At 38.1% G+C, this 27,925-nt stretch overlaps 1 protein-coding gene across 1 annotated transcript; it reads left to right on the top strand.

The window, feature by feature from the left end:
* The first annotated feature begins 1,118 nt into the window (after positions 1 to 1,118).
* LOC129441590 (macrophage mannose receptor 1-like) lies at positions 1,119 to 14,372 on the top strand. Its single transcript, XM_055201251.2, has 6 exons — positions 1,119 to 1,227; positions 1,285 to 1,366; positions 1,445 to 1,807; positions 1,894 to 2,220; positions 2,407 to 2,507; positions 14,194 to 14,372. Exons 1-6 carry the CDS (start codon positions 1,210 to 1,212, stop codon positions 14,338 to 14,340), a joined length of 1,038 nt encoding a protein of 345 aa, XP_055057226.2. The 5' UTR covers positions 1,119 to 1,209; the 3' UTR covers positions 14,341 to 14,372.
* Positions 14,373 to 27,925: the final 13,553 nt, after the last annotated feature.

The following is a 27,925-nucleotide window of genomic DNA, read 5'->3' as shown; positions in this document are numbered from 1 at the left end:
CTACAGAAGAGTCAAGTTTTAAATAGGAAAAATATTGAAACTCTTTGGTTATTTTTGAGCGCAATCTTAATGGTCTAATCAGATTCAATGGATTGTGCTAAGCTATGCTAAAAGTGGTACAGCCCAGAGATCGGCTGAATGGATTCCAAAATGGTAAAAATCAAATGTTTAACTCTAGGGAAGCTGTAAAATTAAAGGGGCCATGGCACAAGACTTTTTTAAGATGTCAAATAAATCTTTGGTGTCCCCAGACCACATATGTGAAGTTTTAGCTCAAAACACCATATAAATAATTTATAATAGCATGTTAAAATTGCCACTTAATAGGTGTGTGCAAAAATGTTCCATTTTGGGTGTGTCCTTTAAAATGCAAATGAGCTGATGAAATTCAAACACTGATCACAATGATGGTGGTTTGTTGCAATTTAAACTCAATTGTGCTTTTCTCTGCACTAAATAGGAGTGCTGTGGTTGGATAGTGCAGATTAAGGGGTGGTATTATTATAATAAGATCTCCGTATGACATCATAAGGAGAGCAAAATTTCAATGACCTATTTTTTCATGTGCTTGTAGAGAATGGTTTACCAAAACTAAGTTACTGGGTTGATCTTTATCACATTTTCTAGGTTGATAGAAGCACTGGGGACCGAATTATAGCACTTAAACATGGAAAAAGTCAGATTTTCATGCCATGGCCCCTTTAACATATTTTCAAAAAGAGTAATAATAAACAAAGTAAAAGTGACCATCTATACAAAGCACGGAAGTAAGCTATTTGAATCTCAATTTTCATTACATTATCATTCATTTATGATATAATGTGCTAGCACATGATTTTTTATCTGTCCTTCTGCAAGCAAATATGATAAGAAAGTTAAATATAAGCTTTTAGGAATTTAATGCTACTACAAATATAAATTACTAATTTAATGTTACAATATTGACTTTTGCTTTAGAGAATATGTGTTATGATGCAGACCAAAGCTGAACTCTTTAGTATGAAAATTATTCCTAATTTAAATGTTAGGAAAAGCATGATATGCTTTGTTTTGACGTGCTGTGTAGGGGTGTGGTCAAATTAAGGATTAGAGAGTGCTGTATTAGTGAATAAACACCAGTAACTGTAAGGGTGGATTCACTGTAATAGTTGACCATCTGAGGTGACACCAGAAGTGTTGAGTTGTGTATAAATATAATGAGTTTAGAAGATGGGATCCTACACTGAGGTAAGGAAGTATAATTTTGCACAAGAAAATAATTTCATAATTTCTGATCTTGACCAGCGTGCAGTGTTTGTGAAACATCAGCGAGGAGCTGTGACAGCAGTTATGAACATGAGTTTGTTTGTGCTGCTTCTGCTGTCAGGTTGGTGTCATCATTTAAATCTGTTTTCACAAGTATATGTGTGCACATCCATATATTAAAACATGTTAATTTTAACAGGACTTCTGTGCAGTGCTTCTGGTCTTTGGCGAGAGTATCAGTACATAAACATAAGTATGACATGGACACAAGCTCAGAGTTACTGTAGACATAGATTCACTGATCTGGCTACTGTAGAGACAATGGATGATGTGAACAGGATGGTATATTTAGTGAATGAAACCGATGGGTACAGAGGATTAGTATGGATTGGACTGCAAACAAGTATACAGAGCAATTGGGTTTGGTCAAATGGAGAAGAAAACATTTCATACATTCCATGGTACCCAGGACAACCTACTATATACCGTTGTGCTTCATTTCTCAATTATTATTGGTACAGTTTTCATTGTGGAACCACATTTCCTTTTGCCTGCTACAATGGTAAGTAGTCAGTTTATTGAGTGTGTTAACATTCAGTTTATCTAAGAAGAGCTGAGACCTGATTTTTATTTTGCATCTCTCAATAGAAAGCACTAGATACATTAGAATATATATATGGAAAAACTGGACAGATGCTCAGAGTTACTGCAGACGGTATTACACTGATCTGGCCACTATACACAACTCTCAAGAGCAGCAACAGATACGTGCAGTTGTTGGAGATGGTTTTTACTGGATGGGTCTGTACATAGAATTTTGGCAGTGGTCTGATCAGTGGAACCTCACCTTTAGAAACTGGGAAGCAGGACATCCATTCATAAGTTCTGGTGACTGTGTTGCCATGTCAACAATTGATTCTGGTAAATGGGTTCAAGACATCTGTTACCAAATGTACAATTTTATCTGCTATGGAGGTGAGTTTAACAAATGAATTACTTAGCATGACTTAAATGCAATGTTTTTAATAAAAGTTTTCCTAAGTGCATAAATGTAAATGACTTTAATAAGCAAACAATCACTTGTATAAACTCATATTACAAACCATTGTGATGTTACTATATTTTTTAATTTTATAAATACATTGTAATTGTTTTCTGTAGAGGACAGGTTATTTCAAAGACAGATTGTCAGACTGAACTTCTCCAATGTTGAAAATCTGAACTTGAATGATCCTTCTTTACAGACTACCATTCTGAATAAGGTTAGTCTCTGTGTTTATATACTATCTGATTAGATTTATTCATGTTAACGTGTTTGAATGCCTATCCAAATCATCATTTTAAGTTACTCTTTGTGGTTGCTGCCATTCAATAAACTGTGCATAAAACATTCAGTTGTTTAAATCTATACACCATTAAAATAAAGGTGCTACACCGTGCCATAGCAGAACTAATTTTGGCTGTTTGGTTCCATAAATAACCAACAACGATCTTTGTAGATGGAAAAGGTTATTAAAATGTAAGAATAAATGAAGAGTTTGGTTCCAACTAGTAAAATACAGTTAAGTAGCACAATAAAACAATAAAAACAAAATTTTAAATACGGAGTTGTCTCATTTTGAAACCAAACTCTTTAAATGTTTTTTAGGTAACAAATAAATACTATAAATACATGAAGAAGTAAATAAACACACAGGATAACTCTGTTTTGTTACAATACGACTTTACATTTTTCACCAGATGAGGAAAAGATTGCATGTAATACATTAAAGAAGACCCCTTGTAGAGACTTATTGACTTCTTTGATTTGGTCCAATAAAGCAATAAACCCCATGAAGCAGTGGGTTACCACTGCTTCGCGTTGTGCCTAAAACCCCCTTAGCTGTTATAAAATGCACTGTAACCCCACTGCTTCAAGGGGTTTATTGCGTTTATAAAACGGCTACTTCATATGCATAACATTAGCGGGATTTTATCAAATAAAACACAAATAAGTTGTAATTATATATTACTCTTTCGCCAAACAAAGTAGTTCCTCAGAATCAAGTGTGACTGAAACAGAGCGCAGTCCCCAACCAACACAGATGCAGCAAGACACAAGGAAAATATCATTTAAGACTGTGGTGTTTATTTTATAAATCAACATTCATCTAATTTATACATTAACATTTATATCGTATAACTGTTGAAGTAATGATCAAATATGCTTGGAAGCAGGCGCGGAGCTATGGGCGGGCCTGGGTGGGTCTGGGCCCGCCCAGATTGACAGCTGGCCCGCCCAATCAGAAATGTAAAAAATACTACTCTGTATAGTTAGACATGTATACTTCTTTATGTGGAGTAATTTATCTATTGCATGTTATGTTAAAAACAGTAAAATTATAAGTAAGCCTGATAACTATTTAAAAACTATTAAAGCAGTTGAATGTTGCGTTATAATGAAATATTCCCAAGCAGCTTTCAGCCATGATCACTTTGAGAACTTTTTTTGCAAGCAAGTAGAAAACGTATTTTGAATAACAACACGTTATAAATATGTGCTGCGCGTGCGCGCTTTCCTCTCAATAACATAAACACACAACAAATATGACAGCGGGGTAAAAAATAGAAAGAAAACATCTGATCATAGTGATGTTGTTTGATATAGCGATATAGCAGCACTATAAGTCACGCCACGTTTATTGCTACACTTTATACAATATAGCCTATTGCTTTTAAGCAACAAATAGCCTATCATAACAACCTATAAGCCTACTGTGTAATTGAGACATTAATTTAAGAAATGCATTAAAGCAGAAAGACGTAGGCTGCGGAAATATAGTGGGTTCACTTCAATCCACACCACAGACGTTCTTGGTTTGCTTCTTATTTATTAAATCGAGGCAATTGTTTGATCAAACATTGATTAATATTAAGATACAATTTATACAAAACGAAATTCACTTTAAAGAAAGTCTTTCTACAAAACAAACCTCGCAAAATCTCTTGCCCGACGTCCATTACGGCTATGGCGAATTCCTGTCGGGCTAAAAAAAATGATGCGCCTTGGCCGTCGGGCGGAGGAAAAATATTGTAATGTGTTTGCATTCTCTCAGATTTAGTTAGGTAATTATGTTGTATGTAATTCGGCGTAATCTTGTTAGCCATTACTATCCTCACTAACAAGTGAAACTGTCAGGAAATAAAGTGAAAGCATTAAATCCATTATTCCTTTCGTTCACGTCTGATATGCGCGCTCCTCGGCTCCGCTCTTCACGAGTAGGCTTGCTCTTGTGCTCATCAAAAAGTATATTAAATGTTTATTTATTTGTCATTTCGTTTAACCCCAGAGTCTAACATTATTCTAGCAATTCCCTTTTTCTTTCTTTATTTAGTAAGTTAACTTAAATATGTGAGAACGAAAATATATTTTTAGTGAATTGCATGAAGAGAATATGATGTTAGAAGCTTCATTTTAAGCATTTAGTAGCCGTATTTATTTAAACACTTTAATAGGTTATTTAAAAAAGTATAAGGTTTTTTTGGGTTCATTTATATTTCCTGTCACTGTGTGCAGGTTCTATTTTGTAGGCTATGAGAGCCCAATATTTTTTTTACCAAAAAGGCTTAATAAATGTCACGTTGCATTACAATTTAAAGTATCAATAATGTCAAAAATGTGACGTGCAGTTCGGGTGTGTGTGTATGCTGTTTAAATTAGTGTTCTGAAGTTTTGACGAATTTTATAGACTTGTTATAGTTTCTTATTCAAAAGTGACACCCATAGATTCAGGCCCACCCGGACTTAATCCATGCCCACCCATATGTCACGTTCTGCATCCGCCACTGCTTGGAAGCATGCTGAACTCTTTCCCCGTCAGCGTTTTTTTTTTTTTAAAGTTGCCACACAGTTTTAGTTTAATGCCTTACAGAAAAATTATCTTCTTTAAATAAACATAAAATATCAAATGAAAGAACAGACCATCCGCTTTTAAACAAAAACAAACATTTCATCCTACCTTCATTTGTTCTCTTATCACCTCTCAAATTTTTTAGCAAAAAGATAATTTCCTTTTTGTGAAAAACGTTTGTAAGATATCAGATTCAGAGCCATGAACAGTACTACACTGTGTTTTCATTGTTGAGTGAATGCGTCAGTGTTTAATGAACTTGAATTATAAACTCCTCAGACAACGTTTTCTCTTTAACGACGAGATGACTCAACAATATTTATTGACATTTATCTGGATATCGCCATTAATTGTATCATAAAAATATGATTAAAGACTGTGGTGTCTATTTTCATAAATCAGTACGCAGCAACAGTGGCGCAGTGATAGGCCTACTTATGTAATGTGGTCTGAACCGTGGGGCTACCGGTGTATTTTATCACAGCTTAGAACGTGTTTCAAAATTAACATTTTATTACAGCGGTTAATAGTCAGGTCCGAATCTTCAAGATTGTGTAACCCTGTAGGCATTTTTGAGGAAAAGTTGTTATACCACATTTTTAGAAAGTTCAATGTCTCCTGAATAAGGATCCAGCGTATAACATTGAAATAAGGGTCCCATTTGCTTGTAATTGTTATCGAAACAATAGGTGCATTATTCACAGTCAAAACACTACAGGTGGATAGGGAATTTTTTTTAAGTTATAGATATCATCATAAAACTTTTCCAGTTTTTTACTATCATAGAGGCAAACATTTTTTGTATTACAAGTTTTCTGAAATTTCATGTTTACATATGCAAATGAGGCATTATCTACTTAAATATGTGCTAATTAGCATCTAAACTTTTATATCGGAATTTAAATCCACAGACTCGAATAGTCAGTGTAGAAAAATTAACAGTTGTGCTTTGTATTTTCTTTGCACTGATCTACAGTGTTGGGGAGTAATTAGTGACGCTACTGACACAACTACATTTTTCTGTAGTTCAGTTACTTTTAAAACATTGTAGCTTTAACAGTAGTTAAATACTTTTCCCAGCATTAAGCGTTGTAGCGCAACCACACTACATTGCGTTGTGCCTCCTCCGTAATGCCTTTAGCTGTGCACAGCTAAACGGAATCTGGGACCTGCACCTTTGTGCATTCCAGCAAATGTTGCCCTATTTCATGTGCTATAACCACATCAACTATGCTTGGTGGGGGACAATCTACTGAACGAGATGAACCAACTTCCACAGCCTGTGAAGAAGGAGTTTGAGGCTGGAAACTTGTAGTCAAGTGCTCTTTACGTCGCTTCAACCAAGTGGATCCCGATCATAGTCACGAGTGGCTAGGCTGTATTGGAAAAAAGGGAGGAATTGTTGGTATCACAAAGATATCTTCAGCTCTTGGCAGATGGGCTCTGTCTTTCAACTTCCAATCCCATCTTGCCCATGACACAAAAGTTGCCATTGGTCTGGATACAGATGATGCCTACATCCACAATGAAACCACAAAGGGCAGAATGAAACAGGACTCAATAGATGAAGATACTTTGCTTGCAGTATTGCAAAGATTTGGTCTCTTTTCGCTAACCTGCCCCAGACACTGCAAAACATTGCAAACAAAGACTTTGCCACCCAGGATATTGAAGATGAGCTGTTGACAGCTACACAGAAAGGGCAAAGTCAACTGGATACATTTGTAGAGGAGAGGCTGTTGCCATCTGAGGGAAGAAGAGTCACTTTTGCTTCCCTGTTTGAAGTTCAACAGTCAGACCCAATCACTGGGAAGGCAAAAACTGTCTAGGCAGACAGAAACATTCTACAGTGCCTCATTGCTGCATATGATGCAGGACGCCCAGTCAACCTCAAAAGTATTATTATGCATGAACTATTCGTTGTACCTCTGTCCTTGGCAGAAGTTAATGGACAGCTTTGTTCAGGTTCAAAGGCGATACTTGCTAAAGTCTTGAATGCTGACATTCCATGTCCCAACCACCTTGGTGCCACAGACCTACAAGATGAATCAATGCTTATCAGTGATGGTCAAGCTTTGGTCATTGCTATTGTGAAGCCACAAGAAGCAAAGACTTTTGGAGATCTGGCAGACATCCTAAGTGGAGCACAGTTTCAGCAAATTGATGTTCTGTTTGATCGCTACCATACACAATCAACAGTGGAACACGTAAAAGGCATAAGAAGAAGAAGAAGAAAGTATCTCTATTTGTAATGAATTTATTAATGCATTAAACATGTTTACGTGTTTATTTTTTGTTTTTACACCACCCAGTGACTGGTGCCACCAAATTGAGATCCAGCACCACCAGCTGTACAACTTGGTGGCGCCAGTGCCACCTCTCTCAAATGTTAGTCTGTAACCCAGCAGCTATTTCTGCCAACCCCTGAAACCATAGGATGGAAGACAAGAGGGGAATTTCCTTACTCCTCAACTCATGTCACTACCCCTAGTTCCAGATGCCTGTGAGAAGTTAATCACCTGTGCCTGCACCACTGGGTGCAAGGTAGCCCGATGCAGCTGCAAGCCTAATCCATTCACTGCATCTTGCAAATTCAGATAAGGGCGATTTATAGTCGTGCGTAGGTTCTACGCCGTACCTACGGCGTAGGATATCCGTAGCCTGTGCGTAGCTCTGCGTAGCCTGACGCGCACCTCACAAAAAATGTAACAGCGCGTCAGATCTACGCGGACCGCAAGCGCTGTGATTGGTCCACCAGTACCCCTCCCGTCAGGTAAAAAAAAACTGCGTCATAGGTATTTCCGTTTGTGACGGTGAAAACAAAGATGAGCCAAGTTGATGAGTGATTTAACTCAAACTGCATCAAAAGTCGCTGTTTATTTACTTTCATCATTGCTGGTCTTCTCAAATTATACACAACAAGTTGCTGTATCTTCTTCGTTTGTGGGATAACTGCTAAGCTTCATCTTCTTTCACGTTTGTGCTGCTACAGTGGTTACACGCGTGGATACTGCCTACCAGCGGTCGCGCGTGTGTTTGCACGTCGACGCGGACGACGACGCAAAAGTATAAATGAAAACCGACGCGGAACCTACGCCGTCGCTGCTACGCCGTAGGACCTACGCACAACTATAACGAGCCCTATAGTCCAATGATACTTGTATGTACAAATAACTTTTAGAAAATCTAATCACAGTATTGTTGCTTGATTTTGTTGAAATTTCAGAGTTACAGCCGCAATTTAAACATTAAAAACTGTCCTTTTCATGTTAATGTTGTTTTTTTTATTTTTTACATGTTTAAATATTCTGAGAATGCACAGGTTAGTTCTAATGTTTAATGTTTAAACGGCAATAAATGCATTAAAATTATTTTTTGGCAGCCATTTTGTTTTTATTGTTTATGCCAAAACAGTTATGTTTACAACTTGTTATATGGCAGAAATGGATTCAGCACCTAAAAATCATATAGAAACAACACTTGAAGTACTTTTCCTTAAAAATGCCTACTGGATCTTATCCAGGGCTATTTATCTATTTTGGGACTTGACTATAAGGTCAAACAGCGTTACCCTGCAAGATTGGATATCTATTTAAATGTATATGTGTATATTGTGCTTGAATATGTATTAGTATTAATACTAATATTAATTGTCTGAGATTTATGGAAGACTTTATATTTTGTTTACTAATGAATCATTGGAGTATTGGATGTAATTACCTTTATCTGTGTAGAATTAGCACTCTATTTACATTGCTCTACACTTGGAGAAAATAATACCTTGATTAGGCCTGCACGATTAATCATTTTTAAAACGAAATCGCGATTTGATTGGACGCGATTTTCGAATCGCAACAGCTGCGATTATTTCGATTCAGAACTATCAAATATAACAGTCATCTAGTACGCAGTTTATGACAGTTCGCTTCATGCGCATTTTACGTTTGATGCAGTTTAAACCAATAGAGTGCATTAACACTGAGGTGCTGACTGAACGTCAGATAACGCCATTTGGAAAACATGAGCGCGAGCAGCAGTTCAACTCCTCAACAAAGTGTACGGCCATATGATTTCCGTGATGCGAAAAACACGGACGGAGTCGCGAAATCCAAGCATACAAATGGAATTAACTGCACAACGCGGAATGATATGGAAGTTGGCAGGTTTTGGAATCAGTCATTTTTAAAACCCATTATTACTCATTACCCGGCAAATGAGAGGACAGAAATGAGCAGAAACATTTCGCTTTTGTGTAATGTTGGACTTAAAGAAAGGTACGTCCATTTCTCGTCATGCATCGCAAAAACAATGACAAGCGCCTCATCAGACTATAAGCAGCTTTCATTAAAGCCCGGAACACAGCAGACGAAAGAGGTACAGTATACTTTCTTGCACGCGCACATCCGCACCGCTTTGAAAGTATATTTACAGGCACGAGGGTTCATGAAGCGCACACACAGCAAGTGTTCAGCACACGCGTGATCACTAAACTTAAGTTTTCCTTCTTGTCTAATTGAACATAAACAGCTGGATGTTTATCAGTACATTAAAGCAGAGCAGTTTTAAAGCTGTCTTGTGTCTTAAAGTGACAGACAGTTACCTGGTGCTTTCTGTGTCAGAAATGTTTATTACACACCAAAAATTAAAATCAGTCCTTACTCTTAACTGAACAAGCTTCTGCAGCTCCACATTTAAAATCGTACAGTGAGGACTGTGCAGTGTTTTATTTGTATTTTTTGCTTATGTTAAATCATAGATTCTAATAACTAATATATTTACATTTATTACAGATGCCTGAAAAGTAAAACAAGATGAGTATAGTCTTTTGATTAAAAGAAAAAACTAAACATTTGCTTGTCAGAAGCATTGTTGTAGTGACAGCCAAAATACATTAGCCTATAGCCCTATATGTTATTAAAAAAAAAAACTTTCAATACATTTTTGTTAAACTGTATTTTGTTTAATGTTCTTAGATTAAAAAAAAAGTGTCTGCAGAAGAGCAAAGTCTTGCAGACACCTTGGTACAATGTTTAAGAGGTCTTAAATAAACAGTAGCACAGCATCTTTCTTTGGTGCTATTAAAACCACCACAACAAACCTGGATTTAGCTCTTTTATTATATACTAGTAAATAAATCGCGAATCGCAATTTGGATCAGAAAAATCACAATTAGATTTTTCCTCCAAATCGTGCAGCCCTAACCTTGATAAAGGCGATTTACCTACCTGAAACATTGGTGGTATTTAATAAACTCTGCTTCAGTGAGTGTCGGGCGCCACCTGGTGATTTAAGCAGTTGTACACGCATGCAACTGATCGCATAGATCAGGGGTCTCCAACACGTCGCTCGCGAGCTACTGGTAGCTCGTGTCTTAACCCCCTGGGGTCCAAAAACGCGGGGCCGCGTTTTGACGTGTTTTTTCCTTATCATGGCAGAATCAACTTAAAATACTCCATCATTAATAATCATACACTTACGTGTTTGACATCATTTGAAACGGTAAAGGGTCTTCTTTAATATGTGTTCATTCACAATAACAACAGATCTTTGTGTTTTTGTCAAATAAAGAAAATAAACAGGGTGTGCATCCAGACATTTCTGTCTCCACCAGCTGTCTCTCAAAACACGTTACAAAAATCAATTTAAACTCCGCGAATACTCGTCACACAAGCATGATACACATATCCAAAGAAAGCCTGAAATGTCTACTTTTAAACAAGCTAAATATAATCGAAAACAAATATTGCCTGTTTATGTAATCTGCATTGAAGTAAAGAGAGTACCGTTTTTCCTGGCTGACTTCATTAATTTGGTCACGCCCACAGCTGTTGACATGGTAATGAAGACACGAGCTGTTCAACCATAACAAGCAAAGCGTAAAGTTTGATCAGATTTAAAGACTTTTTACCGCATGTTTGGGAGATAAACTTTACACACACGTGAGGAATATCTTCATTTATATCTGGACATTGAGGAAGAGAAGCATTTATCTTTAACGTTACCTAAGAATAACAATGGAGAACGCACTGGAGCTGGATTAGAAGTAAGTAACGTTAACAGTTAATTTATACCATTTATATTTGCTATCATGTAACTTAATATGCTCATGGCTTGTGCAGTTCAGCCTACATACAGTAACGTTAAGCAACCTTAGCAGACTGCACGCTTCGGATTGAGAAACTTTCGCATTGTTTACAAACGGACGCGATCTCACGTAATGGCGGATTTCACTGTTGTATGCTGTAACAGTGTTAAACACAGTTATTCACTTATATCCTTCATGGAAACTTTCAGTAAGCCTGAACTGCTGTATCTTTTAAGTGTGTGCTGTAATATGATTCCATGTTTACATGCTTATTTACAAACAAATCCGTGTGACCTCCCGTAATGGCAGATATCTGTTACATGCTGTACAGTGTTAGACACAGTTATTATTCACTGTCGTATCCTTCAAGGCAACTTTGAGTAATGCTGCGCTAAGGGATTTGCTGTAAAATGATTCCATATTGTTTACATGCAAGGCAATTCCATACATTGCGCTTTACACGCAACACGGTTTTTATGAGCGCCGCGTGACACGGAGACGCGAGCTCGCGCACATGGACGCGCCATATGCGATGTGTTTTTAAAGTTCATACGCGCTTACAGAAACACGTTTAAAACAGAAGCTAGACGATAAGGGGATGGGCATCTGAAAACAGTCATCTGAAAACAGCTTTTTATATTAATTGCTGCAGATGCTTATCTGAGATTAAGTTTATGTACAAGATAGTATATGAATGTAACTTAGTATCAGTGACATTTACCCATCAGTTATATAAGTAAGGGTATTTCTGTGGACAATTTATGCTAACAGCTGTTTATAACTCTCTTAGAGGTATGCATCTCTCTCATCAGTACAAAACTATGAAGTGGAAAAACACTTTTTAGACATAAAGTTATATGGTAACATGAGCCACATGAAGTTTACAGCTCTGTTGTGTATCAGTTTCTTAGTTTATACAAAGTTTTTTAATAAGTTTTGTTTCCAAATAAACTTAAAATGTCCTACTAACCATCATTTCTATTTTGATTATATTGTTAACTTCTTAATAAACCTCAAACAAACATGTATACATTTGTCCTCACATTCTTCATTGTAGTTCATTCTCACATTCCTGCCTCATTATGCAGCTCATTATGCGAGTCTTTGTTTGCTAGCTGTCAATCAATCCTTCTTGCATACGGCCCCTCTAAACAAAAAGTGTCTTACAATTTCTAAATCAATACATTGTTTTATGTGAATAAGTAGGCATGGTGATTGTCACATCATTTTAAAGAATAAACTCTAGACTACTAGATTCTGTTTAGGAAAGTCTTGTTAAAACATGTTTAGTATGGGTTTTGTGGACTTATATCAGTGACTTAAAAATGTTGCTTTTTTAAAAAACACGCATAAACATTTTTCTCTCAAAAATACAAACATGTACATACATGTAGCTCATATAATATTTTAGCCCAGTTTGTGCTGAACGCAGTGGTATGAGACATTTCCCATTATTATGTTTTAAGCAACTGAAAAAAGACCAAATGTAAGAGCATGTCAGAACCTCTGAGAGTGTCCCAAAATGGTCGGACCCCAGAGGGTTAATTGCAGGTAGCTCGCTCGTGGGTTTATTTATTTATTTTCTGTGGTTATGGCGCATTTGGATGTCTGGTTAGTGTTACAAGCGCCTGTGGTACTAAAAACTGGGTGCGTGTTTGGCGTCGCGTTGTAGACCGGCGTATCATATGACATCAGTAAGTTAACATGTATGATCCAAAAACAAACAGATAAGTCCGCGCATCCGCATCGCGAACCGCCGATCCGCGCAACGCTGTGAAGCCCGCCCACGGCAACCAGCCGATCCACGCGACGCTTTGAAGCCGAACACACCTCGAGTCGAGGCACTATGTTTAAAAAGGAGAACAGGAGCGAGGACGACATGACACAGCTAACGTTAATCGCTAAAATGATAGCAAAAGACTTAAGGCTGTTTATTATTATGAAGCTTGTGCTTTGACTGCATGATGATGCGCATCCACAACAGGAGTTAAATGTTCTCTCCAGTACATAACTTAGTTGAAGTTTTGCATTTTGTGCAGATGCACGTTGTATAATACATTTATGTTGTATCAAGGCTTAATATTATGTAGAGTCAGTGCGTCATACAGTATATAAAGCTTACCAGCTTACAAAAAAAAAAACATCCATTTCATTAATAATCTAGTATGTGTTAATTTTTCTGTCATAGTTTCTTTAAAATAAAATTTTATTTGAGCGTTTTTAATAAAAATATGTTAATTTCCACAATGACGCCCTTTTCATTGCCCCGCCCTCAGTCAATCCAGTACTCGTTTTTCAGACCTATGGATTAATCGAAATGAAAAAAATAACACATCCACATCCCTATAATGAATTCAAAAGCAGTAAATACTCCATGTATGTTTGGATCATCTTTCTAAATCTGATCTTTAATAAAAAAAAATTTATTCAAAATGTGTTTTTTTTTGGAAGAATCCTACCCATATTTAAGGTGATAAAAAGTATAAATAAAGACAACATGAACGTTTTTGTTGTTGTTGTTGTTTAAAAGGATCTGTTCTTTCATTTGATGTGTCGCATGTTTATGTTTAAAGAAAAGCATTTTCTGAAAGGTATTAAAATTTTGTGAAAATATCAAAAAAAATGCTGGCACTGGCTGGCAACTTTTAAAAAAAATGCTGTAGGGGAAAGAGTTCAAATCACATGTTTAATTTTCATAAGGGTTGTAAAGGTGTAATTGTTGTGTTGTGTTTAAGGAAGAGAAATAAAATCTTCAACTTTGCAACTCTTAACCTGTGACTTCAAATTTATTGATACTCCTACGGGAATAATCTCTACAACTACAAATTACACTGTCACGGGTGTGCAGGTGTTTTGCACCAAAAATACCTTCATACCCTGGGCTTAAGCCCAGGAAAGCCCATGCATTAATGTGGCTGTGTGTCATGATTATTGAAGATTTGTTTGAATTTTTTTTTTTTTGCTGGTCTTTAGATGAATGAAAAGCTAAAGAGTGCTGGGCTGAAATTCACATACATAAGCTGGAAAATGGATCTAGGTGGAGAGGTGTTTCATCTCAACAGCAAACGTGCAGTGAATTCAAGTACTACATGTGATGCGAACGTTCCACTTGAAAATTAAAACAGCCTCAAGAAAATATAAACAATACATATTTCATGTGTGTGTGTATATATATATATATATACACACACACACACATTTGCAAATAACATTAATAATTTTTATAAAGTTGTGAACTCTTCCGATTTTGAGGTAATGTTTAGACATGTGGAGCAGTTCAATATACAGCGGTCTTTAAATGTCAATTGTTAGAATGAAGTCATTTTTTTCAGTGTAAAATCAGCATTAAAGTACATTGTATATTTATATAGAGAGTAGCAATTTGATGAAAAACACTTTATGGAAAAAAATTACTTTAAATCTCTCTCTTAAATATTAATGAAAATAAATGTATTTGCCAAAAAAAGCTGCACGTGTAGTTTTATTTTTTATGATTTATCACACCATGTTTATTATTTTGTCCAGTTATTTGTTTAAGTAAATTATACAACAATAATGCATGCTTTCTAAATGCATGCACTGTAATAATACAGAATGCGCGGAAGCAAATGCAGGTGAAAAAACCCAAAGTTTATTAAATGTAAACAAAGAGACAGATGACCGATTAAATGACCAGGGGCCTATACCATGAAGGTAGCTGAACAAACTCGGGGTTACAGGATTGGTTTTGAGTTGACAAAACCAAACCGATTAAATGACCAGGGGCCTATACCATGAAGGTAGCTGAACAAACTCGGGGTTACAGGATTGGTTTTGAGTTGACAAAACCAAACCAATGCAATCAGGCTTTAGTGGTCCCATGAAGCGGCTTATCAACTTTCTCTGTCAACTCAGGCTTTGATCTTTAGGCTATGATTACTCCACCCGCGTGTGCACATAAAAGAGTGACGTCGGCACCGAACAACCAATCGGAATAGAAAATAGAGAGAGCGAGTATGAGCAGTGTATTTTTTTAGCGGAGGAGCATGAGCTAATCATACAAAATTATGAAGATTATAAAAATTTATTTCAAGAGTGAAATAATACTGCCTCTGCTCTTTTTAATATAACATGTACTTCATTGTATAATTTATTTAGATAAAAAAGCATGTTTCACTTTAGGTAAGTTAATTTACATTGTTACATTTGTTAATAATCTTACAGGGAATTTTATAAAAGCCCTCTTTTAAAGACATGGTCAGGAAATGTCCGTGAAACCCTATGAAGCTCCTAATGTAGGCTTTCTTACAGTGCGAGGACCACATTGCGCATGGTTCGACAAGCCGTGTTTTTCCCACCGACTACATACAAGTATGTACCAAAAGCGAAACGCAATACACATCATTTACGGTACAGTAAGGGCACGGATTTAACGTGATACATTTCTTATGTGAGGCAAGAAGTTTGCAAAGATAAGAGATTCCTTCCGTGGAAAATCTAGATATTCCATACAAATGACTGGGCAAGGGAAAACTAAAAACTCTCTCTACGAAGTGCTCTTCTAACAATTTGCGCAGAGACCCCAGAGACTTCTTTCTGCTTTGGATGTTTAAGATTAAGACCCTCACCCTCCTTTTCTTTTTTTAAATGTGGTATCAACACGGAAATAGTGATTGTTGAATATGCCTTAATGTTTGTATTTTAATATGCTCAATAAAAATGAATCCAGAACATAACCTGCCCCGGGGCAGGTTAGCCGTGCAGCGTAAGATACCATGGCGACGAACACAGATTAAAGCCGCGCTACTTTCATGGTACCTAAAACCCAGGGTTGGCGCAAACTAATCTTAAACTTACCTGGCTATTAGGCTTGCCGCGATGGTCGGTGAAACGGTGATAACCGGTGCTTCAGCCTCAGCCTCGTTTTGATATTTTCGTGTAATTAAATCATTTAGTTTCGTTAGAGAGAGCAAACACTTATAACTGAATGTGTCTGCAGACTGAATTTAGCGGAGCTGAACGCGCGTCACGTCACAGAGCAGCAGGTGTCAGATTTCATTTATTCCTGTCAGAGTGTGCGAGGCAAGCTGACTGACCAGACGAAGGCAGAAGCCGCGTGCTTACTCGTTTTTGTTATAATATACATATATGATGTTTAATATAACAGAGACCGTTTTGTTCTTGTGTTTTTCATCAAGCAAAAATAATAAACCCATCATTCAAGCAGCGCTTTATGGAGAAGTAGCCGGTTGCTCTGCTTGGGACTGGCGGGTTTTGTGCGAATTACCTGGGCACATTGACTTAAGCACTTAATTAAACCAGCTGTTGCATTCGCATTGCACGCAAATTCATACACGATTTAACGCAGCGTACGCAAGCACTGCATTTAAACAGTTGCGTAATTCAAAAGTGAAAGTAAAATGTGCACGTCTGCATGCGCATTTATAAGCCCCTCCCACCCGGTGAAACCGGGATCACCGAGTTTGTGACGCGCCGATTAACCGGTGAGAAAATTCTGTCACCGCGGCAACCCTACTGGCTATCCACTTAAACCGGCTTCATGATATAAGCCCCAGGGAGGAAATGTCCAGTGTTGTTGGTAATGGTGACGAAGGACTACGGTGGTAAGCTGGTGACATTGGTTATTGAGTGCGGCGTTGGTGGAATGATGAGCAGTGGTGAAGAGCCGAACTGAACACGAGAACATCCACACGAAGAAGATGATGACGATGACAATAAACAATCCAACTTTGAAGACACAGTATCCACACAGAACGACATGGAGAACCAACACGAGTACCATACAAAGAGTGAGAATCTGTCAGGGAACAGAGAGTCATGTGAGTATTTATGGAGAGGATGTAATGATGATCAGCTGGAGTGAGACAATCAACACACAGGTGAGCGGAATCACTCTGACGACCACATGGCAGAGAGGTGAGCAAACAAACACACACACACACACACACATACGACACGGAGGAAACATGGATTTCCTACCATGACATGCACTCTAAAAAAAGATGGGTTATTTACAAACCCGTTTTATTGTTATTTAAAGGGACCATTTAAAATGTCCGCCAAAAAAAAAAAAATCAATTCATACTCCACACTCCAAACAGATGGGGGCAGTATACCTCCAGAAAGTGAGTTGGTCTATTTTAATTTAGCAGCTGCTAATTTAGCAGCATATATCAAGTTTGATTAAATTAGCAACTAAGTAAGTTATCATTAGTCACAAAAAAACATTCAGTCTCATTAAAATTGCAATGTTTTCCGCTACGTTTGGTGTTCATTATCATCGAAGACATTTCAAGCTTCTTAGCTAATGTTACATTTTAGCATCAGCTTGGTAGATAAAGGGTGAAAACCGGATCGGATCCGTGGGTAGAGCTAACTATTAAACGCTAACAGCTAAGGATGCCCGATAATTTGCATGCGATAGTCATTGCGCTTCTCGTCAGTGAAGCCGGTTTCTTGATTAAAAGTGAATTGCCATCAGCTGCTTTCAGATGGAGCCACATTTACTGCACAAAGCCGTAGTTCATGTACAAGCTGAGCATAGGTTATCCCAATGCCTATTATAAGTAAACTTCTAGCGAAATACTAACAGCATCTTACTTACCAATCGAAAAGAAATGTTGTCATTTCGGAATCGAACCTCATTTCTTTCATGTCCATTAGTTGTCTCCAGCGATGAAAAGCAGTGCCAGTATTTACTCTAGTTCGGTTCCTTTATTTATCAGATTTTATTTTTGATTCCGAGCGCGTTGTTCCTTGCAGCGAATGGTTGTAGTAGTGGTAAATGTCTCTTGCTTCAGCCTTTCTTCCGCTCTGTTCCCTGAACTGAAATGCGTCCGAAAACCCTATTGCAAGGCAGGAAGGCATCAAGGCATGTCTGAATCCATGGCTGTCCGAATTGCATGTACTCCCACACATGGCTGTACTCCCACTAGGGCTGCAGCTATCGATTCTTTTTGTAATCGATTAATCTAGCACTGAATCGATCGATTAATCGAGTAATCGGATAAAATTTTGTGTGTGTTTTTAAACAACCAAAACAAATAATGCATCACGAAAATGACTTGGCTGTAAAATGTTCAAGCATTTGGCTTTTATTTCTTAAAAAAAACAGAGGTATTTGGCTCCAAACAATAAGCCTATGTATTTCAATTTTACCCATTTATTGTTTATAAGTGCCAGTGCCAACAATTAAACACTTTAATTTATTAATATGCACAACAGGTTTCATGCTGTAATCTAGCCCTGACATCAAAGTAAATATCTGGTTTATGTACATTTCTACACCTGCAGCATTTACCATTAGGCTACTAACATATAATATATCATTTCTGGGGTGACCCTTTTTGCTATGGTAACAACCTGTGTGTGTCCGCGCACGTGACACCTGTGTTTGTATGTGTGCACGCGTTCTTCTGTGCATGAGGAAGAAGAGTGATACCCCAGTCAAACCAGTTGCTTCATTGCAATAGAACGCTGCATTTGGTTTGCATCACTTGCATTGCGGTGCATTTTAGGTTAAGAATCCGTTTGAAAAATCACAACATCACGTCCCGGTGAATACAGTGAATGCATGCTGAAATTATTGTTGCGTGGCTACATAAAAGTTTAAGCATATGTGATGCATTGCGCGATCGGTCTGACTCGCGTGAGAGAGAGTAACTTATGCTAAACTCCAATAAGACAAAGATTATCATTATTGAACAAAATATGTCAGATTACAAGTTGCCCATATATCTGATTGCACTGTGGTGCCGTTTTTTGGTACACACACCTGTAAAGTGCATGCGTGTGTGAAGGGGTTCTTTTTTAAGCTATATACTCTCCTGCAATTGAACGTGAATACGTTTACTACTTAAAAACATCAAAGCTAAACATCATATCTAGTCAAACCGCATAACGACATCGCTACAAATACAGTATGGGATTAAAATCAGCGGAAGCTACGTTACCTTGTTTCAGAGACGCTTGGTGTAACAGCAGTGGATGTTTTCGGTTCCGATGCTGAATGTAATGAAAATGTAATGATCCCAAACTTTAGACATTCTCTCTCTGCCGTTTATGGACATATTTACTCTCCGCCATCACGCCAACTAAATTCAAAATGTACCACGCGCTATGATGTGCTTCCTGAACATTGAACAATGGTCCGTGTGAATCAGATCTCGGCGCGTGTAGTGCGCGTCATAGGAATTTAACGAGGCTTCGACGCAGAATTTTTGCCTCGAGGGATTTTTTGAATCGAGTAAATCGAGTAACTCGATGAATCGTTTCAGCCCTAACTCCCACACATGAGACTTATTCGTGTATTGCAGTTTGGCTGGCGGTTATGTACGTGGCCCGCATACCGCCTCCCATGGTCGAAACTGGTATTACGACACCTGTCGGGCTGTAGCTAGTAATTTAGCATGCTAATTCAGATTGATATCTCTGCAGCACTATACCTTGTCATTTTTTAATGACATCTTTGCCCTTATTTCTTCTCATTCTTTTGATGCGTGTAGCTAATTTTTTAAAATATTTTACCTCAATTATTACAAATGGCACCTTTAATGTGGGGTTGTTTCAAAATATAACTCAGGAAGGGAAGTATTTCAAGGAAAGATATTAGTTGAGATAAGAATGAAGTTTAAACAGGATATTAGAGATGGGTGAAAAAATGTGGGAATGTAGAAAAGAACTCCTTATTTTTCAAAACAATTCAGGGATATAACATAGAATAGAGGTTTATATTAGGGATGCACTGAATCCAGGATTCGGATTCGGCCGAATACTGGGCTTTTTGACGGGGTTCGGGTTCGGCCGAATCCTAGATTTTTTTTCCACCGAACCGAACCCTAGGCTTGCGCTATGCTGATCGACGTCACGCGGCCGTTGATTACACACATCGGGTGCTGACGTGGAGATGAGCTTTTTCTTTCGGTGAGCCTTAGGGGCTAGACACACCAAAACTTTTAAACACGGCTGAAAACGCCTTGAGGACGCCAAATGCCAGCTGTTTTTCAGCCGAGCGCTTGGTAGCTGTGATGCCTGTGATACCTTTGGTTGCTGCGGTAATGTCCCGCCCCTCCTCCATTGTAATTGGACTGCCGTGTGAAAACTGACATTGACGAGCGGAGCTTCTCACTCAAAGTTAAATATAGTTTTCAGCGCGGAGATGCTTGCTTATTGGAAAAACAAGCGTGTCGCAACGCATCGCTTTCATTATGCATAGGCTTATGGTAATTGTCAAAATAGTTTTCCAACTTGTCATCCTGGCATAATGTACAGTTAAATTTAAATAAAATGAAAAATACACTGCTGTGGACGTTGTATAATTCATTAATGTGTTTTACTGTGTTAATGGAATAAGGATGCAAGTAGGATTCGGTATCGGACGAATCTTAAACGGTGGATTTGGGATTCGGCCGAACCTAAAAAATCTGGATTCGGTGCATCCCTAGTTTATATATTTATAAATAACTAACCATCATGTTGTTTTTAGAACAGAAAATATGTTGGTGGTCTCATACAACTATCACCTAGGAGGTCTAAGGTTGCACCCTATGAATAGACTGGCACTTCAGATTCTCCTCTGGGCCCATAGGAAACATTTGTGCTGTCTAGGGCAGTGCGTATTCCAGGAGCCCAGAATGTGAGAGCAGACATTCTGTTGAGGCAGGGGCTAAGGCCCGGGGAATGAAAAATACACCCTGAGAGTAGATTTGGGGTCGTGGCTGAGACGATTTTTGTGGCCTGAGTTTGGTTTTTTAAAACTCATGAGGCCTCCTTCTCGGTGAGAGTTACGATTTGGGACCTTACTGTATTTCAAAAAGAGATTGTGGCACCCCTTCAACCTATTAAGTTTTGTACAAACAATAGACTACTTGCAGACTAAAGACGCCAGGCTTCGTGCACGGTGTCTGCACAAAATATGGAAGGCAGATTTTTTGATAACTCTGCACACCAAGGTATGCAGCCGACATTTTCAAGAGAGCGTAATCGTCACTACTGCTAAGGGTAGACAGGTTTTAGCTGCAGGTTCTGTTCCCTCATTATTCGAGTGGAATAAATACACTAACCATTAATAATTTTCTCCATGTCTAAATTTAAATTTTAATACTGTATTTTAGATTTCCCTCATACGAGCATCTGATGGCATTTTGGAAGCTGATCGAGGCAGCAACAACTAAAATAAATAGGGTCACCAGGGCAAAGAAAGCCTTCAACACTAGCACAACAATTGAAAGCCCGTTAACAAGACCTACTGTAAGTAACTACACCTACCTACATGCACACACCCACACATAAGCATGAAAAGGATGGTTCTAAATTAACACTCATTAAACTGGTCTCTCCTCAGAAACTGCTGCCAATAGATGAGATCTTCCTCTTCTTGATGTGCCTGTCCACTGGCTGTACCCAGAGAGAGTTGGGTCATAGAGTTAACATCCACCGAGCAACAGTTAGCCGAATCATCACAACCTGAGGCAACTTCCTCTACAGCTTACTGGGCTCTGTCTGTATATGGATGACCTTCTTCACGTGTTTGACACCGTAGCTTTGTACAGTCAAGGATTACATATGGGTCACTGTGCATACCATCAAAGTCCTGTGGAAGATTGGCCTTCACGGCTGCAGGAGACATCCATATACAGATGGATGCATATACCTACGGCTATCCATATACCTACGGCCTCGTGCCTCTGGCCTAATCAAAGCTGTGATGATATAGAGCTATATCACACTCCTACTCGAGCACTATTGCTTAAATATTGCGTGTCAGGCAGTCATTCAATGGTATGCAATCCAAAATATTAAACAAATATTCAACAGCTACTACAACTACAATACGCAGCAATCAATAATTTATTTATCAAATCATTAGACACCTATTAGCAATTGAAAACAAACATTTTATAATTTCAACTATTATTAAATGATCAATATGTTTAGAATTTAAATGTAGCCAGAAATTATAATCTGAAGGTCCAACAGAACTTGTCAACAACTATTGACCACCACCTCCCATATGGATCAATTTTCTGGTTTGGTGCTGGGCAAACTTCTCAGTAGGCACCAATCAAAGGCCACATTTCTATGATATCATCATGTAGACTTCTTACACAGTATTTTACAGTATTTTAAAATTACAAAACACTTAAGTATTTTGATACAATATGCAGGCATTTTCATCAACCCTATCAAATACAAATTACAAAATACTATTTTGTATTTGAAATATGTATTTGAAATTCATATATCAAAAATACTGCCCATCCCTGACAGGGGCGTGGGACTGGGGGGGGGCTTAGAAGTCAGTTTTAAATACATACATATACATGCACTAACATTTGTATAGCATGTTTATGTACAAATAAAAAGTTCCTGTGCAAAACTAAAAACTTGTAGCTAGGCACTGGTTTGGTGTAAAAAAGTAATTTGGATGCTGTACAGGGCCCCACCACCCCTCTCGAATCTATGTAAATGGTACGACACGCAGGTCAGGTGCTTCTGTTGCGGACCTGTGAATCAGTTGATGAGACAGGAGCTGGAGTGAGCCATGATAGGAACTAGGAAGACGGGAAGAGTCATGTCTTTCCTTAAGAAAGGAAAATCAGGGGCTCAAAAACGAAAAGAAAAGAAGATTAAAGAGAGAAAGGCAAATGAGGGCAAGCAGTTGCTCACTCAGTATTTTTAAAAGAAAGGTGAGCTCCAAATGCATCATCAAGCATTGACATTGTTTTAACATAAATATCTTCTCCAGGTAAAATAGCATACATTTATGTTCGTACTCTATTTCAATAATATACCAATACTTTATAGTATCACACCCTACATAGCGAGCAAACAATGTTTCTGGGTAAATAACAGGGAGTGAGAAGCAGACGGAAGCGGAGCTGGGAGCTCAACACACTGCCACTCCAGCCAGCTGCGCAGCTTGTCTCCTCTTCTGCTGCAGTTCTCCCCAGACTCAAAGTTTACATGAAAACACAGTATATTTCCATTCATTTTCAAAATCTAACACCCGCGAAAAAACAGATCGTTAGTGCCTGTTTTACCACATAATTATGCAGATTAGCTTGCGCACACACTTACATTAAGTACAGGATTGTTCTCAGTTTAATGCACATCTTAATGATTGAAGGAAGGAACATTATTGGACACCGTGCCATCATCAATGTCCCAGGACAACGTTGTGGTAACATAACCATGTGTGTAGCTATAAGCCAAAATGGTGTTGTTCACCATCATGCAACCATAGGCCCATACAACACTGCACACATTATTGCATTCCTGGACACACTACATGACATGCTCACTGTTCAGAGACCAGAGCATACCCGATATGTTATCATATGGGACAATGTCAGTTTCCATAGGGCTGCTCTGGTCCGCAACTGGTTTACAGACCACCCATTTTTCATGGCACTCAACCTCCCTCCATACTCTCCATTCTTAAATCCCATCGAGGAGTTCTTCTCTGCCTGGCGCTGGAAAGTGTACGACCGTCATCCTCATCAACAGGTAGCCCTTTTACAAGCAATGGAGGAGGCATGTGGAGATATTGACCAGGCATCATGTCAGGCCTGGATACGGCATTCAAGGAGATATTATCCCCGGTGCCTTGGACTGGAGGATATCGCATGCGATGTGGACGAAATTTTGTGGCCGGACCCAGAAAGACGACATGATGTAGGCTGATTGTCTTTTTTTGTCAAGTTACTATTTTGTGTTCTGACTTTATCTTGCTTTTGATGAGTGTGAATAAACACCAATACTTGAAGTTTGGATCCTTGTATGTTTACATGACACTATGACAAAAGTATGACCTCAAATTGACATCTGTACACAGAGAAAGCAAAAGCCAGATGTGTTTTGAATTCATACCATCAGTGTGTAGTTGGCACATTGTGTGCTTAGTAGATGATGGCTTGTGTTTACTGTTTGATACGAAAACACCATTTTTACGAAGGTGTGCAGAGTTAATCTAGCTGTGTTCGCTTTTGCAAGAGAACTACAATGTTTTGATAATTGGGTGAAAGGTTTTCTTATTTTTGTGTAGAGTTTTGCAAAAATAGCCAATAGTTACAATAAATGTGCTTAAGCAATCAGAAAAAACTGTAAGAGGAAATAAGCAAAATGGGTACATTGTTATTGTACACATTTAAACTGTAATTACTAATTTCAGTTTAAATGTGTACAATAACAATGTACCCATTTTGCTTACTTCCTCTTGTAGCAGAGGCAGAAATAGAAGATGAGGTTGATATCCATATAAGTGATGTGAGGGAAAGTGAAGAATGTGATGAAGGTAGTAAGGAGCAGGAGGACAAAGCTGAAGAGGAAAGAGAAGAGAATGAGAGACTTAGGGATACTGGTGAGGGATTGTCAGAGGAGCAAGGATTATGACCAACAACTCTTACTGATTAGCACAGGAAAACTATTGTTCAAATGCTAGCCAGTGAATGTGGAGCAAAACCTGGTATTGGAAATATCACACCTAAAGATATGGAGGGCAAACCATTCCCAACTTATATTCAGTATGCAAAGTCCGCTAATGGCCATGAGAAAATCAGAAGAGATCACGTTCCAAAACGTGAGACACATGCCCCCCATAAGCAGTGCTATTTGAAATGAAAAAGTCTTCAGCACTCCATATTGGGAGCAGGAGGTGTGGATAGTCAGGTTGAATGACAAATACTGACAGAAATTGAGAACAACACATTATTATTGGAGAGGATTTTGGATGTGACCATTCATTTGGCTTCAAGAAATCTTGCATTCAGAAGCAAAACCCTGGAACTTCTTGGCACTCTTGAGTCGTTAGCACATTATGACCCCATATTACATGAGCATCTAGAAAAAGTAAGAGAAAAGAAGAAGGCATCACGGCTAACTCATTACCTTAGTCCTGAAACACAGAATGAGTTTGTTGAACTATGTGGCAAAAAAGTTCTGAACAGCATTTTTGCAGAAAGAGAAGAGGCAATTTATTACTCAGTGATCTGTGACTCTACACCTGACATAAGTAACACAGAGCAAAATGTGCTACTACCAAGATATGTGCATCAGGACAAAAACAGTGGTGTTTGGGAGATAACAGAAAGATTTCTCCAGTTCAAAGACTTTAATAAAAAGTCAGGCAAGGAAATTTCACAAATGATCCTAGACTTGTTGAAAGACAGTGGCGTACCATTGGAAGACTGTCGAGGGCAAGGGTATGACAATGGTGCGAATATGTAAGGCAAAGTGAAAGGTGTTTAGGCTCAGATTTTACAACAAAACCAAGTTGCAACATACAGTACTTGTGCATTCCACACTCTCAATCTGGTGGGAGTACATACTGCACAGTCCTGTCCTGAGGTTTCGACTTTTTTTGGATGTATTAATTGTCTGTACACATTTTTCACCACCAGTCCAGAACGATGGGCAATTTTGAAAGACCGATCGTTGCATAAATTCTTTATTTTGCAAGTGGATAGTGTGCAGGACTTCTCTCTTATCTTTTGTTGATATTTGGACTTTCTTGTCCTGCTCTCCTACACACTTGTCATACACAGGTGTGCAATGTTTATGTGATCAATTTTGAAAGACAAAACTGGTTGCTCCCTTCATCGTCTGTCAGAGACTTGTTGGAGAGTGCGTATTGCGGCTGTTCGAGTTGTGGGACTCATTTGCCTTCAATTATTGAAGCATTAGACAGCGTAACTGCCAACTGCAATCTGACCAATGAGGCACAATATGAGGCATATGGTCTTAAAGATTATTTTTCAAAGTTTTATGCAGTTCTTCTCCTTTCTGTGTGGGTAATGATTCTGCAGTGCATTGAGAATCGAAATATTATTCTTCAAGCAGGAAATATTTCACTGGATGTGGAGGCTGCAAACATCGCAAGTTTAAAAGAGGAAATGCAAGCACTACATTTTTGGAGAAGTTTTCATTGGCTTGAGGATCTTTCGTACACTCCCAGTGACTGTTGCTGGAGGGGAACGTGCTTTCAGTAAACTTAAACTTGTAAATAACTATTTAAGATCAACAATGTCTCAGGATAGACTTAACAGCCTTGCCATCCTCTCTGTAGAAAGTAAGTTGGCCAAAAAACTGGACTTTAAAGATCAGCAAATTTGCACATGCAAAGATCCGTCAATGGGCATTTAGTAAAAACTGACATTATTTAGTTTGTGTTTATTAATGTTCAGACTAAAGTTTTTCTCATTTGGTATGGTCATTGTTCAGAACTGCTTTACAGTATATTTGATTTAGTCCATATTTGGACCTGCTAGACCTTTTGTCATCTTAGTAAGTAGTAGCTACTTTTGACAGTAAAACAAAAATATATTAATCAGAGTGTGGCTTATTTTGTTTACAATACCCCACCCATTGGTATCACTATGGTATTTGGTATGGGGGCCCAGCAAGATGGTTTGTACCCAGAGCTAAAAATGTGGTGCTACGCCCCTGATCCCTGATGGTAAATACAGTGAATGATGGGTACAGTGGATCAGTGTGGACATTGAGTTGGTCTATGGGACACGATACTCACATAGTACAGTGTTTGGGTGCCAGAAGTGCCCATTAATGATGCGTGTGCTTATTTTGCCTATGGTTTTTCTACTATGGAAGTCAATGGTAAAAAACAGATGTGTACTTACCATCATTTATCAACATATCTTCTTTTGTGTTCATAAGAAAAAAAAGATATTCATACAGGTTAATGACAACATGATGACAGAATTATAATTGTTGGGTGAACTATCTCTTTAAAAGCAATAGCAGTATAATATCTGTTTAGGACTGCAGGTGGCACTGTTAACAACAGAGAGTCATTGAACATCATCTTTCATCAGGTAAAAATAAACCAACTGTTCTGCCAAATTAACAACTCATTTTAATTGTCAAAAGCTTAATAATTTAACACAACTGACAATGTCAATGTGTATGTATGAAAAAACCTTAAACCCTCAGTGGTTTTGGTTTCCCTGGGGAAGTGTTGACCTGCACTGACATTTGGGCTTTTTTCAGTTGCTTAAAAACATAAAATGGCAAAGGTCTCATAACACTGTGTTCAGTACAAACGGGGCTACAATAATATGTGAGCAACATTTATGTGTAGAAAGGATGGATGCTCTGTTGTTAACCACTGTCCTCTTCATCATCACCTGTCTCTCATTCCAGTTCCTGCAGTGTATTTGCTTAAATCCTCCTTAATTTATCCTCACAAAGAATTTTAGGCAGCAGAAAGAATAAGGAAAAAGGAAAGCACATTTAATACATAATGCTAAACAATAATTTTTAAGTAAATACTGTTTTGAAATGATAGACAAAGTAGATGTACTTGAATCACCGCACCACGGGTCTGTGTGTTATTAACTGTTTCCCCGCCATTGACGAGATATCTCGTCAATCAAGAGAAACGCTTTCCCGCCAATGACGAGTATTTCCGTCTTTCCGCAATACCTTGCCCTTTCGCAACTTTTTAAACCCTGAAGTATTGCCCTATGGCAAGCAGCTGCATGTCCGTGTCTGTTTTAAAGATCGTTCTGAATGGGATCTCTATGAAAAGTCCGTCACAAAAATGGAATTATCTCTGCTTTTTGCTCAAAATGTGGTGTTTTTGCAGAAACCTACCAATATTCAAAAGCTGATTACAAAAGAACTACTCAAGGTAGGATGAAACGTTTTTTTTGTTTTGTTTGAAAGCAGAGGGTCTGTTCTTTCATTT

This window comes from Misgurnus anguillicaudatus, chromosome 2 (assembly GCF_027580225.2).
Source record: "Misgurnus anguillicaudatus chromosome 2, ASM2758022v2, whole genome shotgun sequence".
Lineage (NCBI taxonomy): Eukaryota > Metazoa > Chordata > Actinopteri > Cypriniformes > Cobitidae > Misgurnus > Misgurnus anguillicaudatus.
This window is presented reverse-complemented; position numbering and strand designations above follow the sequence as displayed.

Bases quoted from the DNA above. Each gene is read 5' to 3' on its own strand.
- LOC129441590 (XM_055201251.2), top strand. The intron at 1,808-1,893 runs GTAAGTAGTCAG...ATCTCTCAATAG, and splicing joins TCCTTTTGCCTGCTACAATG to AAAGCACTAGATACATTAGA. The intron at 2,221-2,406 runs GTGAGTTTAACA...TGTTTTCTGTAG, and splicing joins CAATTTTATCTGCTATGGAG to AGGACAGGTTATTTCAAAGA.